The 25,382-nt window shown below is 39.1% G+C and overlaps 1 protein-coding gene across 1 annotated transcript in view; it reads right to left on the bottom strand.

The window, feature by feature from the left end:
- Positions 1-25,382, bottom strand: part of PELI2 (pellino E3 ubiquitin protein ligase family member 2) — a 48,954-nt gene that overhangs the window by 14,017 nt on the left and 9,555 nt on the right. Inside the window, exon 2 of the mRNA XM_026698686.2 lies at positions 15,370-15,499. Coding sequence (XP_026554471.1) covers positions 15,370-15,499 — 130 coding nt within the window. The remainder of the gene's footprint in view (positions 1-15,369; positions 15,500-25,382) is intronic.

The raw sequence follows: 25,382 nt of genomic DNA, 5'->3' as shown, positions 1-25,382 counted from the left end.
CTCTATTTCTTAGTTGAGTGAGCCAGCACTATCCAAAGATATTTATGTGGTCATGTGGCCAGCCTGACTATACACCAAGGCACACAGAATGCTTTTACTGTCCACCAAAGTGGTGCCTATTTATCTATTTGCATTAGCATGCTTTCAAACTGCTACATGGGCAGGAGCTGGGGCAAGTAACAGACGCTCGCTCCATCACGCAGTACGCTGGCCTTGAATCCAGGCTGTAAATTTCCAGCTAACAAGCTCAACGCCTTTAATTACTGAGCCATCACACCCCCATGTTTGGGTATAATGATTATATGTATTATTATTTAAACACCACTTCTCAAATTAAACATTAATTTTACTGGAATTAACAATAATAAATCTGTGGATACTATTTTCAAATATTCCTATTTTGTTAAGATTCCATTTACTAGATCTAGATATACATGTTTGTATATGTATGTCCATGCACCCCTGCACCCACCCACACACTCATTTTATTTCAAGCAAGAAAAATCTGGGAAGATTCAATCTTCACAGAAAATGCACTGAGTAATTACCACATATTTTTAATGTCTCTATGATCTGTAAATTGAATTAACCTTTTTTATGAAAGGTGAAATACCACAAAACTAATTCACAGTTTATAGTTAGATTATCTCTCATTCTTTATAAGAGTGCGAGTTAACAATAAGAGATTTTTTTTATCAAAAAGACATTTTAACATATGGGGCATCTGCAACAGGCATAAAATAAAAGTCAAGATGGTAGCTGGAATCAATGGGACAGCTCTGCCCCATGTATCCCAATTGCCATAGGAACTTTTTGACACTGCCCCCCCCGCCCCATTATCCAGCTCTATGGGTGCCTCTGTCTCTATACTACTAAATATCCATACTACTAAAATCCTCATTATGAGCGAGATGGGTAGCATATATGTTGAATCCATAAAAATAAAATGATCTTTAACTGAATGAAACGGCACAACAGAGAGCAACATTTTTTGAACCAAGGGAAGTCAAACGGGTTAACTTACAGAATCTATCCAAAATCTGCTGCAGTCATGTGATCTTTATTTTCAACTTTCCATGATATCGTAGTTTCCCAGCAAGTTTTGCAATCCCTCACTTTTTCCTCCACCCAGCAAGAAGGAAACAAGGAAACTTGATGGGAAAGGCGGCAAGAAGTCAGAAGTTGGTCCTGCTCCCACTCCTTTTTTTGGCCACCTATGACATTCCTCGTCTCTCTTTAGGTAAGGAAAACATTTCTGAAATGATCACCCAACATGGGTTGTCTAGTATACTATATAACCAAAGCCCAAAGCTTGCATTTAATTGGCACTCTAAACAGAATAATTATCCAAGAAGCTTCTTCAGTTCTGGCTGAAGAAGCTTCTTGGATGAGAAACGAAACATCAATCTTCTTACTCAAGGGGAAAAATATAGCCCAATTGCCTTTTGAAAAAGCACCTTTGGGACTGCCTAGTCATATAGTTAAATCTATTTTAATTATTCTGCAAATACTGGGACTTATCAAAGCTTCAAGATATAATTTCCACTAAAATAAAGAAAAATGTCCATAATGTTCCTCTTACTCGGAATTCTATCCTTAAACACAAACTAAAACACCTGATTTCAAAAGGTGAGCCAAATACGCTTATACAAATCAATTACAGAACTGGCTGTGCATCTAAATGTTCCCAGACAGACCGTATCTGCATCTATTTTCAGGGGTGGGATACGACAGGGTTAACTACCAGTTCGGGATTTACGAGGTTTGGTGATTTATGATATGCTTTTCTGCACAGCTGCGAGTGTGCGCTTGTAATCGTCATCAGCATGATGCATGCAGAGAAGCAGCCTTTGAATCAGCCCTCTTTTCCTGCTTTTTTAACTGCAGCTGTGCCTCGTTTGGCAGCTGAATTTGAAAAATCAGGAAATAAAGATCAGAGCCCAGGTGGGCGGGTGGGCAAAAACATCAGCAGACATAGAACCGGTTCTATGTCTGCTGCTCTTCAGAGCTACCGGTTCTACAGAGGTGGACAGAACTGGTAGAAACCCACCCCTGACTATTTTCCTCATTCTAAATGGCAAAATCTCCTAAATATCTCTTAAATTCAATCTACCACATGCTTAGCCACTGATAGGTAACGTTTAACAAATATTTGTACTACAGATATGCTTAATAATCCAGATACAGCTGAAGAACATTCTGCCACTTCCAATCAAGTAATTAGAATTAAGGGTATGTTTGAATGGTTATTTGGAAATAGTTGATTACAGACTACAAGCCAACCCCAGCTTCATTGATTGGCATTCTGAAATATCCTTTAGCAATCCTGTTTTTTTAATTCTACAGTATTTTCTACTAGGTAAATTATACATATGTTCCTCCCACATAGATACAGGGTGTCCTTAGTTGATAATTACAGAAAATTAATGTCCTATGTTTCTAAAACAACTATTCATTTAGTACTACATGTACTTAATTTCACTGAAACCATTTATACAATTTAAAAACCACATTCATAGGAATTTGGTGCCTTTATTAGGTTTCTTTCAACATTTCTTTTTAAATACAAAACATTAAAGGGCCTTTGAGCTAGATAACCCATTATTCTTTATGATTAAGTTAACTTTCTTTAAAATGGAAGCTCAGTGGCTATTAAGAAGAAAACAAAAAAGAATTATTCATAGCTTTAAAAGGAGTTCCAGTTATCTTCTATAAATATAATAATATTCAAATATTACCAAGATAGGAGCAGAAACCAGAACCTAACAAATAGGCAAAGTTAACAAACTTCTTTTCTGTTGTTGTTATATGGACCGCTGGACCCCAGCCAACACCCAAAGTACAAGGACTCAAATTCCTGCTAGCTTACCTACATCCCAAACTGAAAACACAAATGCAAAAAACCTTGCACCACATACAAATTATACCTCTATCCTACACTACCTGGAAAATGTATATTGCTTCTTGCCAACTCCCACTCTGATCACAGAATGGAGAAAGGATGGACACTGCGCAGTTAGCGGGGATATTATCACCTCAATTATAGAAACAGTATTGTTTACTTTTTTCCCCCTCTCTCTCTCTGCTTTTGATCATTTATCTCTATGTATCAATAAAAAAGAAGAGCCAGTATAGTGTAGTGGTTAAAATATCAGACTACAAACCAGGAGACTGTGTGAATTGTAATCCTGCCTTAGGTACACAGTGAGCTGAATGACCTTAGGCCAGTTATTTTCTTTCAGTCCTGGAAAGAAGGCAATAGCAAACCACTTCTGAAATCTTGCCAGAAAAATTGCAGGGACTAATCTGGGCAGTTTCCAGGAGTCAGGAAAGACTGAAAGACACACACAAACACCCCAAAAAACTCTACCACGATTAAAAGAAGCATTGCTGTATTTCTTAGCAAAGCTGAATGTCTAGCAAAAGTTCAGGGTGCTAAAAAGATAGGAGTGTCACACTGTCTATTTATCCAATAATGAAAACCACAATGGCAGATAACGTTACATACAGTAATACAGAAAATACTACACTGATTTATGTTGGGGTTACATGTTGGTCCCTAATTCTCACTTCAACAAGGATAGAAACTACAAGGTAGTTTTAGGAAATGCATTATTTTCCTCATGGGATAATATACTATGCTTTAGACTTGTCTCATTCAATTACTATAAAGAACAATTGAGATAATATTCCAAAAGTGCCATGTTAATACTCTGTATCATATATAGTATTCTTCAAATTAGAAGTTCTTAAAATGCAAATATCCCCCTAAAAAGAGATAGTGGAAGGTTTATATAAATGCACAAATGACCACTCAAAAAGAAAATCCACAAGTATATTTTGGCAACTTGTTCTCTCCTTCACTATGGTTTCTCTGTGACATGCGAATGAGGAAAACAGCTAGGTGAAATTACAAGCAATGCAGAGGACAATGAAACATAAAAGTATATGTCATCCAAAAAAACAAACACCTGCTCTGATCTGTCTAGATAATAGATTTTTCAGACCAACTCAAGGTCTGCTGTCAATATTGCTGGTGCTGTAATGGAATGGAAAGGGACGCAGTGGCTCAGTGGCTAAGATGCTGAGCTTGTCCATCAGAAAGGTCGGCAGTCTGACAGTTTGAATCCCTAGTATCGCGTAACTTGCTCCCATTACTTGTCCCAGCTTCTGCCAACCTAGCAGTTCGAAAGCATGTAAAAATGCAAATAGAAAAATAGGGACCACTTTGGTGGGAAGGTAACAGCATTCCATGCGCCTTTGGCATTTAGTCATGCCGGCCACATGACCACGGAGATGTCTTCGGGCAGCACTGGCTCTTTGGCTTTGTAACGGAGATGAGCACTGCCCCCTAAAACAACGTATGTGCACGTAGCATGCATATGCGAGGGGATCTTTTACGTTTAGTGGAATGGACTCCTGCAGCATCCAGAATAGGGAGCTTTCTAATTGTTCCTGTGGCTGGTGTGAAGCCAGAAAGCCTTCCTTAGGCAATATGTATCAAAGAAGTAAACACTTTGCCTTAAAGGAATGCATCTAAGCTACATAGTGAATGCCCAGGAAGTACATGAATAATTCTAAAGGTATTATTGGAGCAGGAAAAAAAGATGTATAAAATAAAATATTCATTCAAATGAACAAAACTGAAAATCTTTAGGAAGGCAAATATATTAACATTATATTTGTGCAAAATAACATATATAACATTATGTTTGTGCAAAATATCGTACAGCATATCCAATTAGAATGTTCCTTAACTTGCCTGAAGCACCAAGATATTGCCAAGGGAAAACAGACATCCCTAGTGGACTATGGCACACCAGAAGCAGCTAAACACACAAAGGATCTATCCATTAAAACAGGGTGGAAAACAACTTATACTGGTAAATAAGACAGGCAGAATTTCTTGATACCTCATAAAACTGTTCCATTAAAAACAAAAACTGAGGGAATCTTATGTGATGTTGGCTATATTCTCATATTAATCCAAGTTGATCATAAATCACAAATGCCATTGAAGATTATGAATGCAGAGAAACAAATCACTAAATAGTCATAAAAGTGAAGTGACTGATATAGACTTTCCAGTAGAAGAAAAAATGATTTTGCAGGGAGTCCAATTTGTACGAAATAGTTTACATTAAAAACAAATGGGATATTTTGAGACCCAGAGTTGAAATGACTGAAGAATCAGTGTATTGTACACACTAAGAAGAAGTTAGTCTTACAAAGATACATCAGTAGCCAATTTATCAGAATACAGAAAAATCTGTCATTCTTGGATACACATATAAGCTGCACTGACTTTTTCCCCCTGAACAATATAAAATGGTTATTCTGTTCTCATCTGTTCCAGACAAACTCAAGATATTCTTTCAATTATGGAACTATGGTCTCACAATTACAGGATCAGAATTTATAGAACATATTATATTGCGGGACAAGAAAGGATGATAGCTAGACTAAAATATTATTGAAATTCACTGAAAGAAGTTGATAGAAATCAGTTACTGAAGGTGGGGAATGAAACATTGTCAGTGCAAATCAACTACATACTGATTTCTCATTATGGCAATATAAAGAACACTTCATGGGCTTCTTGTTGCTTTTTCTTGTAAAAATATACATGGTCAAAATTCATAAAGACCAGGACATTACAAAATGAACAAATATTGCAAACAAACAATTCTACAAGCCCATCTTTCTTCAAATAAACAAGTTAAATCAAACAGAAAGGGATTATAAATGGCAATTGGAGAGTAAGACACTTTTCAGGAAAGGCCATATGCAAGCAAGAGTACATTCCAGGATTAGGTAAAGGTAAAGGTTCCCCTTGCACATACATGCTAGTCGTTTCCGACTCTAGGGGTGGTACTCATTTCTGTTACAAAGCCGAGGAGTCAGCGCCGTTGGAAGATGTCTCCGTGGTCATGTGGCCGGCATGACTAAAATGCCGAAGGCGCATGGAACGCTGTTACCAAAGTGGTCCCTATTTTTCTACTTGCATTTTTACATGCTTTCGAACTGCTAGATTGGCAGAAGCTGGGACAAGTAACGGGAGCTCACTCTGTTTCGTGGTGCTAGGCTTTCGATCCACCGAACTTTCTGATAGACAAGCTCAGCGTCATAGCCCCTGAGCCACCGCATCCCTCTACATTCTAGGATTAACAAAATGTAAAATGTAGTTGCATATATTTATTACATACAGATTTAGCACCAACACAAACATATTCTTTGGGATAATGGGGGGGAAAGTTTCAGAAATACTGCTATTATCTATTAAGGAGTAGATTATAGATTGAAAATTGGAAGGTTTTCAAAAATAAGGCAACAGTAATTGGTAAGAATTAGCCATGCCTTTACCACCTCTAGAAAACTCTACTTAGGCCTGCCTTTAAAGGAAACTTCTACTAACAAAGAACAACAGCACCAATAATAAATTACACACTATTACCATGGCACAGCACCAAACAAAAACTAAACAAAAACCACAATACAATAATTATATATTGATTCAATAAAACTAGCTTAGAGCCCAGTAAACAAATATGTGTACTGTATACTAAAACAAACAATATATTTAAAGCAATGGCCTGGAGTAAGACAGAGTATGAATAGAATGGAAAGGAATAGGAATAGGAATAGGAATGGGATAGAATAGAATAGAATTCTTTATTGGCCAAGTGTGGTTGGACACACAAGGAATTTTTTTGCAAACATCTAGAATTATTTAAAGCAGATTCCAACATGCAATTGTCAGCTACATCAAAGTAGGGTAAAACAACTAAACCCTAGAATATCCCTATGATAATAATATGGCAGAGCCTGGAGACAGCAGAAGAGAAGAGAAAGTACTGGGGGGGGAACAAATCACAAAATACTAAGACATGCAAATAGAAGTAGAATGACTGTGGCAATAGAAAGCAAAGATGTAATAGTGGTAAGCTCCGTGAGTGCAACACAAAATATCTGGAATACCACCACCGCCTAACTGCCTGATGTAGGCCTCCCAAGGCCTCCCCAACCCAAGACATCCTATGCTCCGTTTGTTATCTTTGGGATCCCCACAGCCCTTGGGTTCCCCCCACAAGTCCCCATAGGCCTTTCCCCCCACTGGGTCCCTACAGGATTTCTCCCCCACACCAGGTCTCTGCAGGGCTTGGGCCTTCTCTCCACCTACTCATCACATACTTACTCTTTGTAGATCGTCAGGGCTCTAGAGCTTTCCTCAGCACTGTGCAGACCTTGTTAGGGAAACAGAACCGAGTGGGCCACAGGGCAGCCTGCTGGAATTTATGCCATCTTGGTGCAATTGCAAGGAATTGTGGGCATTCAGAAAATGGTAACTGTTTCTGGGAGGCAGCCACATGGTCCAGACATGTATGCACTGTCCTCCTTCCCCAATATAAGGTCCAGAAATCTTCAGAAGGTAAAGAGTGATGGGTGATGGAGAGATGGGATGCAGGCACAAAGCCTGCAAGTACCCACTGGTACAGGATCGAGGGCTACCTGTTCTACTACCAGTTCGGTGATTGCACACGCGTGCACTCACACCTATCACGTGCGCGCCTAACGTTCACGCGCAGCTTTCCCCACACCAGCTGAGGCCTGCAGCTGAGAGGAAAAAGAAGAGAAAAGCACAGTGGCAGGTGGGAGGGCTGATCCTGTGCTTTTCTCTTCTTTCTCTTGTGAGCTGATTGTCCAGGCCTTTTTTTCTTCCTCTCAGCTGATTGTGGGAGGCTTTTTTTAAAAAAAACTACTGGTTTGGCCCAACCCGGCAGCACTGATCAAGCGGGAAGAGAGACAGGGAGTGCTGCAGCAGTTGTAAGAGCCAATGGCCATGGTAACTTTGGGGAAGATCTGTTGTAACTTTGAACAGCTGCTAAATGACAGGACAACAAATGAGGATTACCTGTAAAGATATGAGTTTATGAAGACAGAGAAAAAGAAAGAAAACTAGATGTCAGAACAAACTGTGGAAATTGCCAAGATGAGAAAAGAAGCCAGAATAAGAAAGAAAGAAAAAACTAAGAAATGAACAAAAAGTTTTAGAGAGCTGTTCAAAAAGACACAAAACAGTATTGCATTGGCAAAAACACTGAAGATACAAACAGACATGAGAAAACAAGGACTCTTTCAGAAGGAGAATCTAACCTTGAATTGATATGCTAAAACAGACCAACAGACAGTTAGTAACAATTCAAAGGAGATCAAAGGAAGATGGAGGGAACATATTGAAACACTATATGGCTGTGATGTCAACATCCAAGATATTTTGAAGCTATTTCCTACTTACAGGAATCCCCAGTACTAGAAGACGAACTTAGATTAGCACTCCATTCATTACCAATTCAGCTATACCAACTGATGAAATACCCACTGAAGCAGCAGAATGATAATCAGTAAAGGTTCTAATTAAGCTATGCCAGCAAATCTGGAGAATAGCACAGTGGCCAACAAATCAAAAGAAGTCAATCTATCATACCAAAAAACAGACTAAATGTGTAAACCATCATACTATACCCTTAATTTCATATGCTAGCAAAATAAAGTTTTTCATATGCTAGCAAAATAACACTTAAGATAATTTAACACAGATTAGAGCCCGGCGTGGGAAAAGAGATGCCAAATGTTCAAGCTGGCTTTAGAAAAGGCTGAGGAATATGAGACATTATTGGTGATGAATGCTGGATTTGAGAAATCTCAGGAAAAAAAATGGAACCCCAGAACACCTCTTGTTCTCGTGAGAATACAGGCCAGGGAGCACAGTATAACAGCCCTCCTAACTTCTGATCTTAATAAGCAGGCTCCGTTACAGTCCTAACTCAAAGGACTACCTGTACTCCAATGGCCATTGTCATTCAAAGACAGGCATTCTCTTTTCCACGTAAACTTGATTGCTTCTTCAATTTCTTTCCCAGACTAAAGCACAATTGGCTGTTGGACACAACTATTTTGTTATTTTAAAAATAGAAATGCACAATGCCTTTTCAACTTACCACCAGATAAAAAGAAGAAACCAATAACAGCTTTTTCTTTCAATCCCAAACATTGTCGCCAGTGATTAATGAAATCTATTTTGCATTTTATTGTCTACATTTCTGTTCATTGCCTCAACCTCTTCCATTGTTCGCAGTCTGTTTCTGATGTTTGTATAAAACACAAGTTGTGATTTATTACTAATGGTTAGAGATTATTTTTCCATCCTGATATGAGAAGTTTCCTGCTGGTCTAATAAATCTGCACTATTATCCCTCTGATTTCTCAGTCTATTAATATATCTGTCTTTTTCTGGGACTGAACAATAGTTTAACTTCTTTATGGAGTTAGCAATAGCAATAACACTTAGACTTATATACCGCTCCCTGATGCTTTACAGCATTCTCTGAGCAATTTTACAGAGTCAGCATGTTGCCCCCAACAATCTGGGTCCTCATTTTACCAACTTTGGAAGGATGGAAGGTTAAGTCAACTTTGAGTCCCATCAGCAAATACAACATAGGCACCCATACAGACTCTGAATCACCCTTTCCCCTTGAATATAAATACCTACTATGGTAATACCTCTATTATGTTGCATTTTGGCAATCTCTCCTGAAAATTGTGTATGTATGTGTTTGAGTCAGAGAAAGAGAGAGAAATCTTAAAATGATTAGAATGATATTTAATTAAGAATTTTCTCAGCTCACATTTAACTGCTAAGAGTGCAAACATGGTCAGTCAGCTTTTCGCCTTCTGAAAGGGCCTGAAGAGCTGGTTTTGCCAACTAGTCTGGGGCCCCAATTGGGGCATGTCATTCTGGAGGTAGTTAATGGAGTAAGATAAGTCCCCTCCCCTCCCTCTGTATAACTTGCTCCCTTCCCTTCCATCTTCGTCAATTTTAACTCATTTCTAGTGTTACTATTCATTGTTTAAATGTTTTATATTGTTGTTTTTAATTGAATATAAACTGCCTAGAGTCACGTCCAGGCAAATTGGATGGTATATAAGCTTAATGAATACATAAATAAAAAGATACAATGAAAAGGAGGATTTGGGGAAAGCAGATGACGTTTTGGGAGTGCTTTTTAGTCACTTGCCATAAATATGCATTTCTGGTTCCAGAATAATTATATATTCAGAAAAGCAGTGTTATGCCTCTGTCTGTCTTCCAACTTATAAAGCGGGGAGTGATGCCTATTTATATCTCACTAACATTCTGCAGTATTTGGCTGTCAGTTTACAGTCTCTTACTGACAATCAATTTAAATACTTATTTTAAGTAAAGTATCTCTATAAAGGAATAGTGGTACTCTAGGTAGAAGAAGCATTTTAATGTGCAAAATAAAAACGAGCCAGAAACTCAGAACAGATAGACATTTTGTCAATTTCAATTCCTACTCTCTTTTCTTCCATGAAAGCAGCTTTAGCCAACGTGGACAATATCCACATTCTGTATGTGCACTTCCAACTTTTAGAATGCAATGGGCAAGCCGTGTAGAGGGCAGAGGCACGAGAAAAAGCTACTGTCAGCTTTGGAAACCGTATTAGCACCAGATGCTTCCACACTGCCACATTCTTGAGCCTGGGAAAATGGGGTGGGGGGGATTTCTTGGAGTGTATGTGGTTAGACATAATAGCATTCTTCTTCTAAGTCAAGGTCATGTTATTTCTGCACCTGGTTGAGAGAACATCTCAAGCTGGGATGGGTGGTGATTGGGGCATGTGATGCAATGAGGGGTGCAGGGGGTGGATTTGTAGTTTTTACTTATTGAAAGGAAACCCGGAACATTCAGATTTGGGATTTCCCAGATGTGCCACTCTAATAAAAAGAACTTTGGAGAGGATATCTGTCTCGGAGTTATTTGTTGGAGTGAGGTTTTCTGGAACGCTGATATCTACTGCCAAAGCAATGGATAGTTGAGCCTGTGCTTGGGCCAACAATGTGATGTGAGTAAAAGTCTAAGAGGTTCCACCCTAGTATGCCCAAAGATAAAGGGAGGGAAGGTAAAGTGAAAGCTTTGGTTATTGAAACTTTTCAATAAAAGTAGTACTGATCTGCATGATGTTAGTATCCTAAACTGATCTAATCTGAAGGGTTTAACAAGATCACTGGTATTTTGCCTGTGCATGTCTAATTTAAGAATGCCCTGATTGAGGAAGGCTGCCGTTAAAAATAGACATTTGGAAAGAAATTGTTGTGATAATTATATAATAGTCAGATTTCATTTTAAGCATAGTTTGTTGAACAAACCAAAGTTGCAGGCAAAGCATTTATAGCCTATTCCGGCTGCTCGTTTTCTTCTTTCATCCCCAGGGAGAAGGAAGAAAACACTGCATGTGCAGCCCCAGGACATCTGCCCTCCCGCCGCTGTGGCCGCTCACTTTCTTCCTTTCATCCCCCGGGGAAAAGGAAAAAAGTGAGCAGCGGCGGAGGTGCTTCGACCAGGAGGGTGGGCAGATGTCTCAGGGCTGCCTCCCAGAGCAGCACTATTGTCGCTTCTGCCGCTTGCCTTCTTCCTTCTTCCGCCACCTGCTGCTCTGGAGCTTGCTGGATGAGTTGGTCCCAGACCAGGTGTGTTTGTGAGAGAGAGGGGGGATGAGAGAGGGAGGGAGGGAAGGAAGGAAGGAAGGAAGGAAGGAAGGAAGGAAGGAAGGAAGGAAGGAAGGAAGGAAGGAAGAAAGAGGAAGGGAGAGAAAGACGGAAAAAGACAAAGAAAGGAGGAAGAAAGAAAAAAAAAGGAAGAAAGAAAGAAAGAAAGAAAGAGAGAGAGAAAGAATGATGATGATGATGATGATGATGATGATGATGATGATGATTATTATTATTTGTTCCATTATTTATCACGTGTTAATATTTTACACTGTCCCTACACCTAGAGTGATTTTACTGCCTTTCTTTTGCCCAAGGCTACCACATATTTTTCAGGGATTTACATGCATTCAATGTCTATAATCCAGAACATAAATATGCATTTGTTTAACAGAGTTGAAAGGGACTTTGGAGAAAAAGTGGTATTCAGCAGGTTCTGACCAGTTCTGGAGAACTGGTAGCGGAAATTTTGAGTAGTTCAGTGAATCAGCAAATACCACCTCTGACTGGCCCTGCCCCCATCTATTCTCTGCCTCCCGAGTCCGAGCTGATTGGCTGGGTCTTCTTTTGTTGCTCAGCACAGGAGAACAGAGCTGGAAATCTGGTTAGTGGGGTGGGGAGGGAATGGGATTCTGCAGTAACCTTCCCCTGCCACGCCCACCAAGCCACACCCATAGAACCAGTAGTAAAATTTTTTGAATCCCACCACTGTTTTGGAGGTCTTCTAGTTCAACCCCCTGCTCAGGCAGGAAAATTGAGGATGCCAAAATCTGAGCAGAGGTCCTGGGAATGGTATCAGAATAACAGAATAACACTTAGAAGGGACCTTGTGGGGAACCCTATACCACTTCAGAGAAATGGCTGTCCAGCCTTTTCTTAAAAACTTCCAGTGATTGAGCACCCAGAACTTCTGGAGACAGGCAGTTCCACTGGTTAATTGTTCTCACTGTCAGGAAGTTTCTCCTTAGTTTTAGGTTGCTTCTCTCTTTGTTCAGTTTCCATCCATTGCTTCTTGTTTGCCTCCTGGTGCTTTGGAAAATACATTCCCCCCCCACCTTCTTTCAGGCAGCCCCTTAAAAGCCTGTTGCCTATCACACTCTTGGGCAAAGCATGCAAACCATTTCCTCCTTTCAGTGGTCCATGAAAGTACATCTATAGTATGTAGAAGGCAAAAAAAAAAATAGCTGAACAACATTTTTACAGAACTATAGATACACTGAGGCTGGGTGTGACAAAGAATGGCTGGGAGGGGAGGGCCCAGACAAGGCACCCCTTGACGTGAGTGATATTGATTTGGCCATGCCCACCCAGTCACATGACCACCAGCCACTCTCTCCCAGTCACATGACCACCAAGCAACACCCACCAAGCAAGCCATGCCCACAGAATCAATAGTAAAAAAATATGAATCCCACCACTAGTCTGTTATTGAGATAAATCATAAAATCTATCCAAATCTGATAAAACTGTTGTCCTGCTTCTGATGTCACATTATTTTAACTATCTGTGATTTTTTTTTCAAATGTGGCAATTGAAGAGACTTTGTTAATTCAAATCTAAACTGTTACGTTATTTAGAGTTTTCCAATGTTGTGCAATTATTGTTTTGACTGATAAAATTACACAGGTAAGTTCTTTATGTTTAAGCCTTAAGGTTTCATCTTGTAAATAAATGCAATAAGCCAACTTGGGAACAACAGTTTTTTGTTTAGTGATGTTACTTATCCCCAAAAATTTTATAATGAAAGGGTGTAGCTTTATCACATGACCACTACAAGTGGGGAAAAAAAGAATTTTTCCAACATTGGGAAGAATTGTGTATGTGTGTGTGTGTATTTGTGTGTGTGTGTAAAGACTGTACGTGTAAAATTGTCTCCCAGCTTTATCCTATAACTCTGATTGTTGGATCTAAGTGCTGTTACCAGCACTTCTATAATACGATTGAATAATACAGGTGATTAGAGATAACTTTGCTTGGTACTTTTTAAAAACACAATAGAATCTGAATCAAACCTGTTATGTCTTATTCTGCACTTTAGTTGGTCCATATATATGTTCAATCATCTTGCAACAGCCAGCCCCAAATCTGAATTTTTTAAATATTTGTTTTAAAGATGCTATTTCCAGAGAATCAAACAAATATATCTAAAGAACACATTGCTAGTAAAGATTAATTAGTTTTATTAATATCTACAGTAATTCAATAATTTTCTGATTGGATAGTTATATTTTAAATTGGAATAAAATATTAATTAAATATAAGTTTACATTCATATATAAAATATATGAATTATGTCAAACTGGGCCGGATGTGTCAAGCGCAGGCAAAGCCCACCCCAGCTGCACAAATGGGAAAAACGTGATGAAACGTCACTTGGCGGCAACATGACATGGCAAGTTTGATACTTGTGATTTAGTGTACGGTTTATAATCTACATTGAGCAGTGAATTAGACCTATAAGATGACAATTTCTGCGAATTTGTATCCATTTTAAAGATCAAAATAATCCTAGACTGTTTTAAGACTCTGGAAAGGGTGCAAACTGTTATATAAAAATAAAAATGTAAATATTAAAATCTCTTTAAATTTTTTATAAAATTCCCCTGACCATCCATCAGGGTCAGGAAGTTTTCCATTTTGAATAGAACTAAAGACTTCAGAGATTTCTGAAACAGAGAAAAGAGATTTCATAAATTGTATACATTCTGGAATTAATTCTGGGAATGTTATCTTTGCTTGGCAAAAAATAATTTGCAGGAGATTTCATCTGTCTTCAAATAATCTCATTTTATTTTCCATCTGTTTGTATATATTAACTGACACAGTTCTGTTATGTATTTTGCTATATTGCTAACTTCTGAATAAAGTTTACTTGTTTTTTTTAAATTGTGGTCATCTCATGTATCCTTAATACTGCCTTCACAACATCCCGTCTCATTTTTACTAATGTTCCATTTATATTATTTTCTTGAAAAAAGTTTCTCAAAGTTTGAATTAGGTGTTGCTTTGCTAACGTATTGCGTAGCATTACAGGATTAAAACATGAATTCTAAGTAAATGAATAATCTCTTCTAATTTGAGCATAATAATCACTAGAGGGTGTATTGGTGCAGTTTCAACGTATTACAAAAAATTGGAAAAGGTATAGATATTCTTATGTAGTCTATCCTAGAGTGGGATTCATGTCTACTTGAATAAAATGAATGTGCTTTTATTGCAGGATCCATAATTGTCCATGCAGCTATGAATCCATGGCTATGAATTAAATTTTGAATAACATTCCAGCCTGAGGTTTTAAAGTTTCAAAAATGGGTTTTGTTGTCACTTTATAAAAAGTATTCCAGAATTGTTCTGACTCAAAACTCCTTTTAATAGGTATATGGGTGTGTGTGTGTGTGTGTGTGTGTGTGTGTTTTTGGGGGGGGGAGTATTTGGAAATACTACTTCTTTAAATATGGACAACTTCTGGAAAATTGGAATAGGACTGAATATTTCTAATAAGATCAAATAGCTAGTGTGAATTAGAAACAGAATATCAGAGCTTAAAGAACATACAACCTCAGAAATGGTAGATTTGACACATTTTGTCAAGATCTATTTATTAGCCCAGATGAAGGAGTTCTGAATGCAAACATCATTTACTCAGACCCAATAAAATATATTCAATGCAAAAAAATACCTTCTAGCACCATAAAGGGATAACCACTAAAGTATATATAGTTAACCAACACATTCAAACATTGCTGCTCTGCAAAACTTAGCATTGAGGCCCAAGCTCTGAGAATTAGTGACAGTACCTTAGATGCTTGAGGTGTTGAAATCACATGAACAGTGCTAGGTTTGACGCCATTTGCTTTAGGTCTTTTATAAAGGGCAAATCTGCTTTTCCTACGACCCCGGTCACCAGTAGGGAGGCAGCCATTGTACCTATGAAAAAGATATGTGTTTGTTATTTCAATTTGCTGAGCATGTCGTGAAATAAAAAATTTAAAGTCTTTGTAGACAGGTATACAGGGGAAGCAGCTCTCAGCCATCTCTGATAAATAAAAGTCCACCCGAATGTTCTACCAGCCAAATCTATAACACATTACCTAAAAGTTAACAAATTAAACAATTTCAGATAAATTATCTGACCATAAGCCGCATACTTCAGTTTCTAATGTCTCCCAAACTCCCCATAAGCATTCAACTTTATTTTAAAATGTTTAAATAGCTGCTTATATCATGAACCATAAACCTGAACGCTTCACAAAACAATAAAAAATATCAATATTCCCAACAATTACAATAACAATTCCTGGCACCCGAAGACAATACTTTCTCAGACATCAGCATTCCACCTTTTGTTCTCCAGCCTCATTCCTTCCTAACACTTGTAGGAAGAACACCTTCCAGAACACCAGGGGAATAGAGTTCTGCTGGATCTCCAAGAGGACGGGTATTCTAGTGGGCAATGAGAGGTATGGAGAAGGCACATTGCCAAATGACAACATTTAAAGGAAGGGACCTGGATTATGCCTATCATATCTAATCTGGGGGAATAGGTGGAATGGGATACCTTCAGGGAGATGTGGTCCTGCAAGTCATTTAGAGCTTTAAAGGTACTAATTGAATTGCACTGAGGGGAAAATGGAAGCCGTACTGCTTCCATTTGACCAATGGGCCCTACCCAAAAGATGATTAAAGGCCTGGAGATGAAAACTTATGAAGAACCATTGTAGAAACTGAGTATGACTAGTCTCGAGAAAAGAAGGACTAAGGATGAAATAATAACAGTGTTCCAGTATTCGTGCAGTTGCCACAAAGAAGAGGCGGTCAACTTATTTTCCAAAGTACCAGAAGGCAAGACAAGAAACCATGGATGGAAACTAATCTACAAGCAACCTGGAATTAAGGAGAAACTTCCTAACAGCGAGGACAATTAACCAGTGGAACCACTTGTCTTCAGAAGTTGTGGGTGCTTCATCACTGAAGGCTTTTAAGAAGAGACTGGATAGCCTCTTGTCTCACATTGTATAGGGCCGTGAGGGCGAACCTATCGCACGGATGCTACAGGTGGCATGCAGAGCCATTTGTATGGGCACACGAGCACCAGCCAAAGTTACCTGCACTGCGCATGCACGCGCTCCCAGCTGATTTCCCACTTCCAGTACTGGAAGTGCTGAAACGGATCCATTTTTCGGCCTCCCAAGGCTGCAGAGGCTTCCCTCAAGCCCCCAGGAGGGTGAAAAGGGCCTCAAACGGGCCGAAAATCAGCTGGGAGGCACGCACATGCACAGTGCAGGTAAGAGGGCAGTGGGGGGGGGGTGTTCCATGCGTAGGGGGGGCAGAGCACATTGCATTATGGGTACCTGAAGTGAGTGCACTGCAATATTTAGAACCAGTTGTAATTTCCAGATAGTCTTTAAGGACTGCCTCATATGGATATATTGTAATAATCCAATGAGGAAATGACCAAGGCATGAGTAAACATAAGCTGTAAGTTTTGTGAGAACTTTGAGTTCATACTGTAAACTTCAGCTAAAGTGTTGCTTAAGAACACTTTACTTAAAAAAGTAAAATAATCTACCACAATTGTACGTGCATGTTTCAATCATTTGTGATAGATATGCGATGCCTGTGGGAAAGCAGCTTACAGATATTCTGAACTCAGCACTAAGAAATGGTTCCTTCTTGGTGATGATCAATGAACATTTATTATTATTGAAGGATTTCAGATATGGATGTCTAGACACTATATATTTGATGCCTTGTGTTTTGCTTGATATTTTTGGAGATCTTGGCTCACAGTTCTATTTAATTTACATTCTGTGTATTGAAAGTCTGGCTGGTATAGTCTACTAGGAACAAAAGAGATTTGAATGTTTTATATATACTTGTGCCTTCATAAATAATTAAAATTAGGAGAGTATACTATATTCTTCATTTAATTAGATTTTAGGGAAATCCTCTGAGAAATAATTGAGTTGTATACTGCATATCCTTGCCATTTCTTTGAAATAGACAACATAAAGCTCTAGGAAGAAAATAATCCATGATGAAATTCTATCATATCTATTGTTGGTAACAAAGCATATGCAGCATAACAGCCTCAAAAGTACAAAACAGTATCTTCTCCTTTGTTTCTAGCATCAAATCCTTTGATAGAAATCTAAACAAGTATCAAGTCAGGACATTTATCCCGATTCTTAGAAGGTATAGCACAGAGTTTTTAAGTGACCAAAGCAGAGTGAATTAAAACATTTTTTATTTAAATTGGATTTTCAAATTTGTTACAGGTAGTCCTCACTTAATGACAGTAATTGGGACTGGATTTTCCATTGCTAAGTGATGTAAAGCACAATGGCAACATGACCAGGATCCTAGCGACAATAATCCAGCACTTCCAGTTGCTGTCACCATCTGTGACCTCGTGCTGGCTTCCCCATTGACTTTGCTTGTAGGAATCTGACAAAGAAGATTGTAAATGGCGATCATGTGATTGCGGGATGCTGCAATATCACAATTGTGAGTCATGTGATCACGGGAACATTGTGACCAACCTAAGTACAAAGACTCATCATGACAACCACTTATTCAGCACCACCATCAGTTCAAGGAATCCCTGAAGGAGTGATCATTAAGTGAAGACCTCCTGTAAAATATACAAAATTTATATAAGCTCAAAGGTATTAGAGCTAGGAAACACTTCAGATTTGAAGAGGGGGAAATAAGGAACTCTTTAAACCAAATGCATCTTTTTTTTCTGGGATCATTCTACAGCAATAAAGGTAAGCCACATAATTCATAAGGATCTTTTTTTTTAATTTGCTCAAGATATTATTATATAAATACAATGAAAGTGCCCTTTTGCCTTTAAATCTAAAGATCTGCATAACTCTAAATATAGCTTCTAATTATATTTTATTCTACAACCAAAACACAAATGAGGTTTTATAAGTTAAACAGGCTTTGTTACCAAACTCACTTTCAAAATAGTAAAATAAAGTTAATGAACAGATATACACAACATTGTTTGTAGAAAAAAAAAGATGCATAACTATAATAACAAGTATTCTTTGACAAAATAACAATCTCATGGCAAAAATAACCTCTCAGTAGCAACAACAATTAACTGAACTTGGGGTGGTTAACTGCCTATTGACTTTACAAGTATATACTGTATCTGCTTTGTGAAGTTCTTTTTTATTCTCTGAGCTTTGTTATTTGCTTGCAGACATTTCATTACCCAGTTATGTAACATCATCAGTGCTTGTATCAACATAGATCTGCTTCCTGATAATTATAATCATAATTCCATTTCTTCTTATACAACTAATCTGAAATGCTAATTACAGTTTTTCTTGGTGACAGTCTCAGAAGTATGCCACAGATCTGAAGCAATGTGCATAATAAACTGCCCATTTACTTTGCAACCCATCTCACAATAAGTAACTATTAATTGACTTAGTCAATTAATGACTTAATGAGTACCCATGGTGAGTCAATGAGTTAAAACATATTGCAAATATAAATGCAATAAATAAATAAATCTGGCAAATACTTACAGGTTTGTTAATAGGACCTAGTCAAACCTTTATTCAATTCAAAAATCAAAGGTGGATCCTTAGCAGAAAATCTCAGGGCTACAGACTCCATCCTGAAAGAAGACAATAGCCAACCATTTTCATTGCTGGGATTCTTCAGAGGAGAGGGGACTAAACTTACTGATGAATAATATTGAATAAATTCTTGTTGGGTTCTTCTTGTTCTTTGAGCTTGGTTGTTTCCTTGCAGACTAGGTAACTACTTCAGTATGAGTGAGAGTAAGGTTTCCTTATCCTGTTTTGGTGGAGGTATGGCTTCCTTCTTCTTGGTTCTTTGTTTAAGGTACTGTTTCCTCCCAAGGACTTAGCAGTTCAATTCTGAGCTGCGTGTATTCTTTTCTATCAAATAAATTCTGTTCTCTGTTTTAATATCCAGTAAAAGTTGGGATTTTTTTTTCCAAATTACTATTCCCCAAAGAGCAAAACCAACAGCAATTAAATATATTGCAATGGAAGATGAAAAGATACCTGGGGAACCAACAGAAGTTAAAACAAAAATAAAAGGACAGGTAAAGCTCAAAATCTAACCTACAATATATCAAGACAAGGTGGTGAAGTATTGGTGCTTATCTCTTATTGGAATAAGATGTAATGAATAATTTTGTATGTGCATGCTAAAGTTCAGGTCATCCTCTGGCTCAGGGATGTCAACCTCACAGCGTCACAGTGGCATTTTTCTCCTTCGCTAAACCGGCTATGGGTGCGGCCATTGCTTTACACATCCAGGCTGCAGGCCATGAGTTTGACAGCCCTGCTCTGTCTGGTGAGATTGATGGAGAACCTCTGATAGTAACCTTTGAGATTTGCTTTTCTCCATACTTAGAGAGAGCTTACTTCTTCACAAAGAACAGCTTTGATCTTTTTTATAGTACTGGACCTTTTCAAACAATAATGGTTTCACTATCCAAAGAACAGTTTGTCCTAATGGATTATAACAATTTATTCCAAGGTTAATAGTTACACTTAAAAGCCTACTATAATAACTAAATGTTAACCTAGCTGCAGAATAAAATTCCAATTTCAATCTTGAAAGAAATTTTGTATGCACACTTAAACACACATTATGCCCCACCCATATAAAGAAACAGTTATTCACAAAGGAAGAAACAGGATTGCTGGAATGACTAGTGGGAACAGCAATAGGACACAAGAAAGTGACTTACTGGTTTATTGACAATATCAAGACTTTTGGTTGTGAAGTTCATGCTAAAATATGGAAGAAACTAATGTATATGCCACAATATCATATTCCCGAGGAACCATACAATGAACAAAACAGTAACAACTTGAGATAAGCGGACAACACTATTGCATTATCTGAAAGTGAAAAAGATTCATTCTGAAAGTAAAATGGAAAGCAAAAAATCAAGGTTAGTGTTGAATATTACAAAGGCAATTGTAATTGACTTTTTAGGCCAAAACAGTTATTAATTCAATTTTCTTAGACTTAAGAATAGACAAAGGAGTCAGTGTGCTGAAGAAAGGAGGGTCATATCAAAGTGAGGCAAGATCATGAAGAATAATGTAAGGATATTTAATATCAGATTAAACTGCAGAGTAATAAAAATAATGCTCCTTCCTGTATAGAGAAAGAAAGATGTCTCAAAGTTAATGTGTACAAGTAAAGTATTATGGACAATAAATCAGTTTGGCTATTCCTCAAGCTGATAATCCACAGAATTTACATTATTTGGGGCATGTGAAATGAAAAGATGATAGACTAAGAAAAAAAAAAAACTTATTATTTGTGGCAGAGATAAAGGAAGCAGAAGGTGAACACAACCAAAAACTGAAGGATGGGGAAATCGTATTTTTCCACAAAAGCATCTTATCTAGGTTGATCAAGTATATACACATAAAAGTTCTGGTAGATACAGGGGTAATAACACTTATTAAAAAATGCTCAACATTTTTGATGGAATAAAAAGCAAGTGAATTTTTTTATTTGATTTATATTGCCGCACATCTCAACAAGTGACTCTGACAGTATACATCATAAAATATTACAATAATTGAAGCTGTCTCGCAAAAGGCCAACAGGGTCAGGATCATCCTGATATCTGAAGGGAGAATATATCAGAGGGCATGACCTACAGGACTTAGCATGCCCAACCTGCCTGACCAAATTGGATGAATAGAAATGATTGGGAAAAGACAGTTCTTAAGGTAACCCAATCCCAAACCATGAAAGGCTTTAAAGAAACCAGTACCTTGAATTGCACTCAAAAGCATACTGATAACCAATTCAGTTCACAAAGCAATGGTGTTACATGTGCCAAATATCTGACACCCTTTACTACATTTGCAGTCACATTCTGTATCAGCTGAAGCTTCTGAATGCTCTTTCAAGGGCTGCCCTACATAGACCTCATTGCAATAATCCAAATGAGAGTGGCTATGAGCAAAGCATCCCAAACCAGGAACAGCCTAAGGTATTCAAAAACCCACCTGGCCATTGCTGCCACCTGCTCTTCTAGCAGGAGCTATGAGTTCTCAGATTATACATGGAGCCTATCTGGGGCAATGTCACCCAATCAGGGACCAGTGGTAAAAAGAACTTGCCACCAGAAGGCCCAAATACCCAAAGCCACCCTGTTTGGCTTGGGTTGAGTCAAAGTCCCCTGCACCTCATCCAGATCCTTACAGCCTCCAGGCATTGAACACGACATCCATGGCAACACTCACTTAACAGTCTTAGTTTTAGCTTGGCTATGTATTGCAAAATTATGGCTGGAGATGTTAATCAAATTGTCAATCCTTTACTAAATCACAAAATTGCTCCATCTAAATCCAATTCTAGCATAGAATGAAAAATATTGCTTGAACATCAGAAGTTAATTAAGTAGTTATATAATAACTGATAAAAATTTTTAGGATAAAAATGTACTTTTGTATTCAATTCTACATTTCCTGGTAACTTAGTTGAACAGGTTACCGTAGTACGTAAGAACTCTAGCTATATCAGAATATGTCCGATGTAATTATCTCTGTCTGTTCAATACGATCAGACAATGCCAGCATGCCCCAGGTCCTGTCTCTCAAAAAATTGATCTTATGAAAGCCAGGAGATGAGTTTTCTCCACTGATGCCCCTTCCTATGGAATAGTATTACCCCTGAGATCCAGCTGGCCCTGATCCTGTCTGCCTTTCATAAGGCTTTGAAGACCTGTTTGTTTTCCCAGGCACTCAGTTATGAGGATTTGTGCATCTGTCTGGTTTGATTACTTTTATTATGCCTCTTGTGTAAAACAGAAAAAACTTCTATTCAAGATAGTTATCCCTTTGATGTTATAAGACATAAATTGAGTTATTTAGGCCAATGCTGTTAGGGATCTAGTAACACTGAAATAAGGTTCATTTCAAGAAGGCCTGTAATAAGATTTTTCCAAACTCCTTCAGTGAGGTTTATGTAACTATGAGTTTGAAGGTTGGTAAAGATTTTGCTAACTATGCAAGATCTTGCCTGACTTCCTCATGTAAAAAAATATTGATAGTGATCCTAGTGGTCAGGTGATAAATGACATTACCTTTTAATTATAATATCTGTTTAGAGAAGGTTATATAACATCTGATAATATTACTAATGCTGGCACAAATTATCCATTATGGCAACCAAAGCTATTTCAATAGCTTGGTTAAAAGCTGATAGATATGGCTTTAGAAAATCTGGATCAAACAGATACATCTGAAACTATATGGCTACAATATTCTCAGAAACTGAATATCTGAGGTTAATCATAATTGTGTACTATAAATCTCCCAGTCAAGATAGAAGGGAGGAACATATACCTCTTGCAAGGAAGAGAGCTCATTTCTTCATATATTCTGTCCTTGGTCTTGAGACTTAAAAGATTTTTAGGGAATAAATATCAAAGACAGCTCTATGAAAAGTGGAGCTGACTATGATGGAATAAAAGGCCAGCAAGCAGATTGATTCTGATAATTTCTCTCCTGATAAGACACCCTCCTGGCAAAAGTAATTGCCACGAGAAAAACCACCCTAAGAGTCAAGAACTGAAGTGACACCGACCTAAGGGGTTCAAATGGAGTCTCCGTCAGGGCCTGCAACACCTTAGGAAAGTCCCACGTGGGGAACCTGGAGGGGGGGAGGTTGGAAGCCCCTTTTAAAAACCTACAGACTGATGGATGGTGTGACAGGGAAGAATATTTTTCCCAGGACAGTACAGATGATAGGGCTGCTACCTGACAGCATAGGGTTTTAGGTGCGAGCCCTTTATCCAGCCTGTCTTGAAGGAATAGCAACACCTCTGCCACCCATTCCTCCAACATCTTCTGAATGATCCCCGGAATGATGGGAAGAGGGAGAAAGGTGTAGAGGAGACCCGGGGGCCATCTGCTCCGAAGCGCATTGGTCCCCTCTGCTCCCTGAGAAGGAAATCTAGTGAAAAACCGTTTACCTGAATGTTGAGGGGAGGGGAGAAAAGGTCTACTGCTGGAGCCCCAAATTTGAGAGAAAGATTTCTGAACAGAGTAGGGTGGAGGTTCTACTCTGCGTGGTTGACCTTGCTCCGACTCAGCCAGTCGGCCTGGACATTGTCAACCCCAGAGATGTGGTCTGCCCTGATGGACAACAGGTGCCTCTCCATCCACTGCCCCAGGCATTCGGCTTCCCTTATCAGAGCCCTGGATCTCATCCCCCCTTGTCGGTTGACATGCACATTTGTGGCCACATTGTCCGTCATCACCAACATGTGGGACCCTGCCACAGTGGTCCTGAAATGTTTCAGTGCCAGGAAGATGGCCCTGAGCTCCAGCCAATTTATGGGGCAGGCCCTGTCTATCTGAGACCAACTCCCTTGGGCTCTCTCGCCAGCTAGATGGGCTACCCAACCCTGGAGACTGGCATCTGTGCAAGATCCTGTCTGGTTCTTTGAACAGATGGTCCCTCCAAATAGCCAGAGATTGCCACCACTTGAATGAGTGACAGATATGTGGTGGAATCTATACCCTGGGGAATGTGTGGTTGGCTCCTGCCCATGGAAAAGGCAGCAGGAACCACTGAAGAGATCAAGAATGGAGTCGTGCCCACGGGACGATGCCAATGCAGGAGATCATCTTCCCCAGTAGTTTGGAAAGCTGAGACAAGGGGGACTGTGTGTTGAATCTGACAGATGATCTCATTGAGGCTTTCTCCACAATCTGGAGGGAGAAAGACCTGGCAGAGGGCCGTATCGATGACTGCGTCCAAATGAAGGAGTTGTGTCATGGGAGAGAGGTGGCTTTTCTTGAGGTTGATGGAAAACCCATGGTCCTGCAGGCACTGCAATGTGATTTGGAGGTCTCAATGTGAGGAGTGGATTGATGTTGACTGGATCAAGATGTCATTCAAGTAACATTGGATCCTCACCGTAACTGCACAAAGCGAAGCCACCAATGCCACCAGAACTTTGATGAAGACCCTTGGGGCCAACGAGAGCCTGAAGGGAAAGGCCCGGTTCTGGAAGTGTTCATTCTGGTAACAGAAACAAAGAAATTGGCAGTGATGGGGCCAAATGGGGATATGGAGGTAAGCCTCCGTGAGGTCAATGGAAGAGAGGAGGTCACCCTTCCAAATGTTCTCTAGGATCAAATGCAGTGTCTGCATTTTAAAAAGCCTGTATGGGATAAACTTGTTCAAAAACTTGAGGTCGTGGATGGCTCGTCATCCCCATCCCCCGATACCTTTGGGACTAGAAGAGCCAAGAGTAAAAGCCAAGCCCTCGCTGATCCACTGGAACCAATTGAATGGCCCTTATGTCCACTAGGTGTTAGATGGCCAATTCCATAAGGAGCCTGTTTCGAACTATCCCGAGAAACAAAAAAACTTGGGGGTGGCGAGAGGAACTCCAGCTGCAAACCCAACCTCACCATACTGAGTACCCAGGCGTCCAACATTGACTCCTCCCATCTGGAGGCAAGGAAGGCCAAATGACCTCCAATGTGGGGAGAACGGGAATTCACTTGAGGCGTCAGAATGAACGCCCCCTCCTCCACGAAAGGGCCATTTACCTGTATTTTGTTGCTGTCTGCCAGCTGCCTCTGGTTGTTGCTCTTGGAGTGGGGGCACGCCCTCTGGAGCTAGGCCCAGCCCGGAAGTAGGAGGGCCGGAAATATGGAGCTGGACGATAATCCACCCTCTTTCCTGTCAAAAACAGCACCTTTCTCTTGTCCCTGGCAGGTTTAAAGGTAGAGTTCCAGGGCATCACCAAAGAGCTTTTCACCTA

This window comes from Pseudonaja textilis, chromosome 1, assembly GCF_049901715.1.
Source record: "Pseudonaja textilis isolate UNSWEBS1 chromosome 1, rPseTex1.2, whole genome shotgun sequence".
Taxonomy (NCBI): domain Eukaryota; kingdom Metazoa; phylum Chordata; class Lepidosauria; order Squamata; family Elapidae; genus Pseudonaja; species Pseudonaja textilis.
The sequence above is the reverse complement of the archived record's forward strand: the minus strand, read 5'-3'. Positions and strand labels throughout refer to the sequence as shown.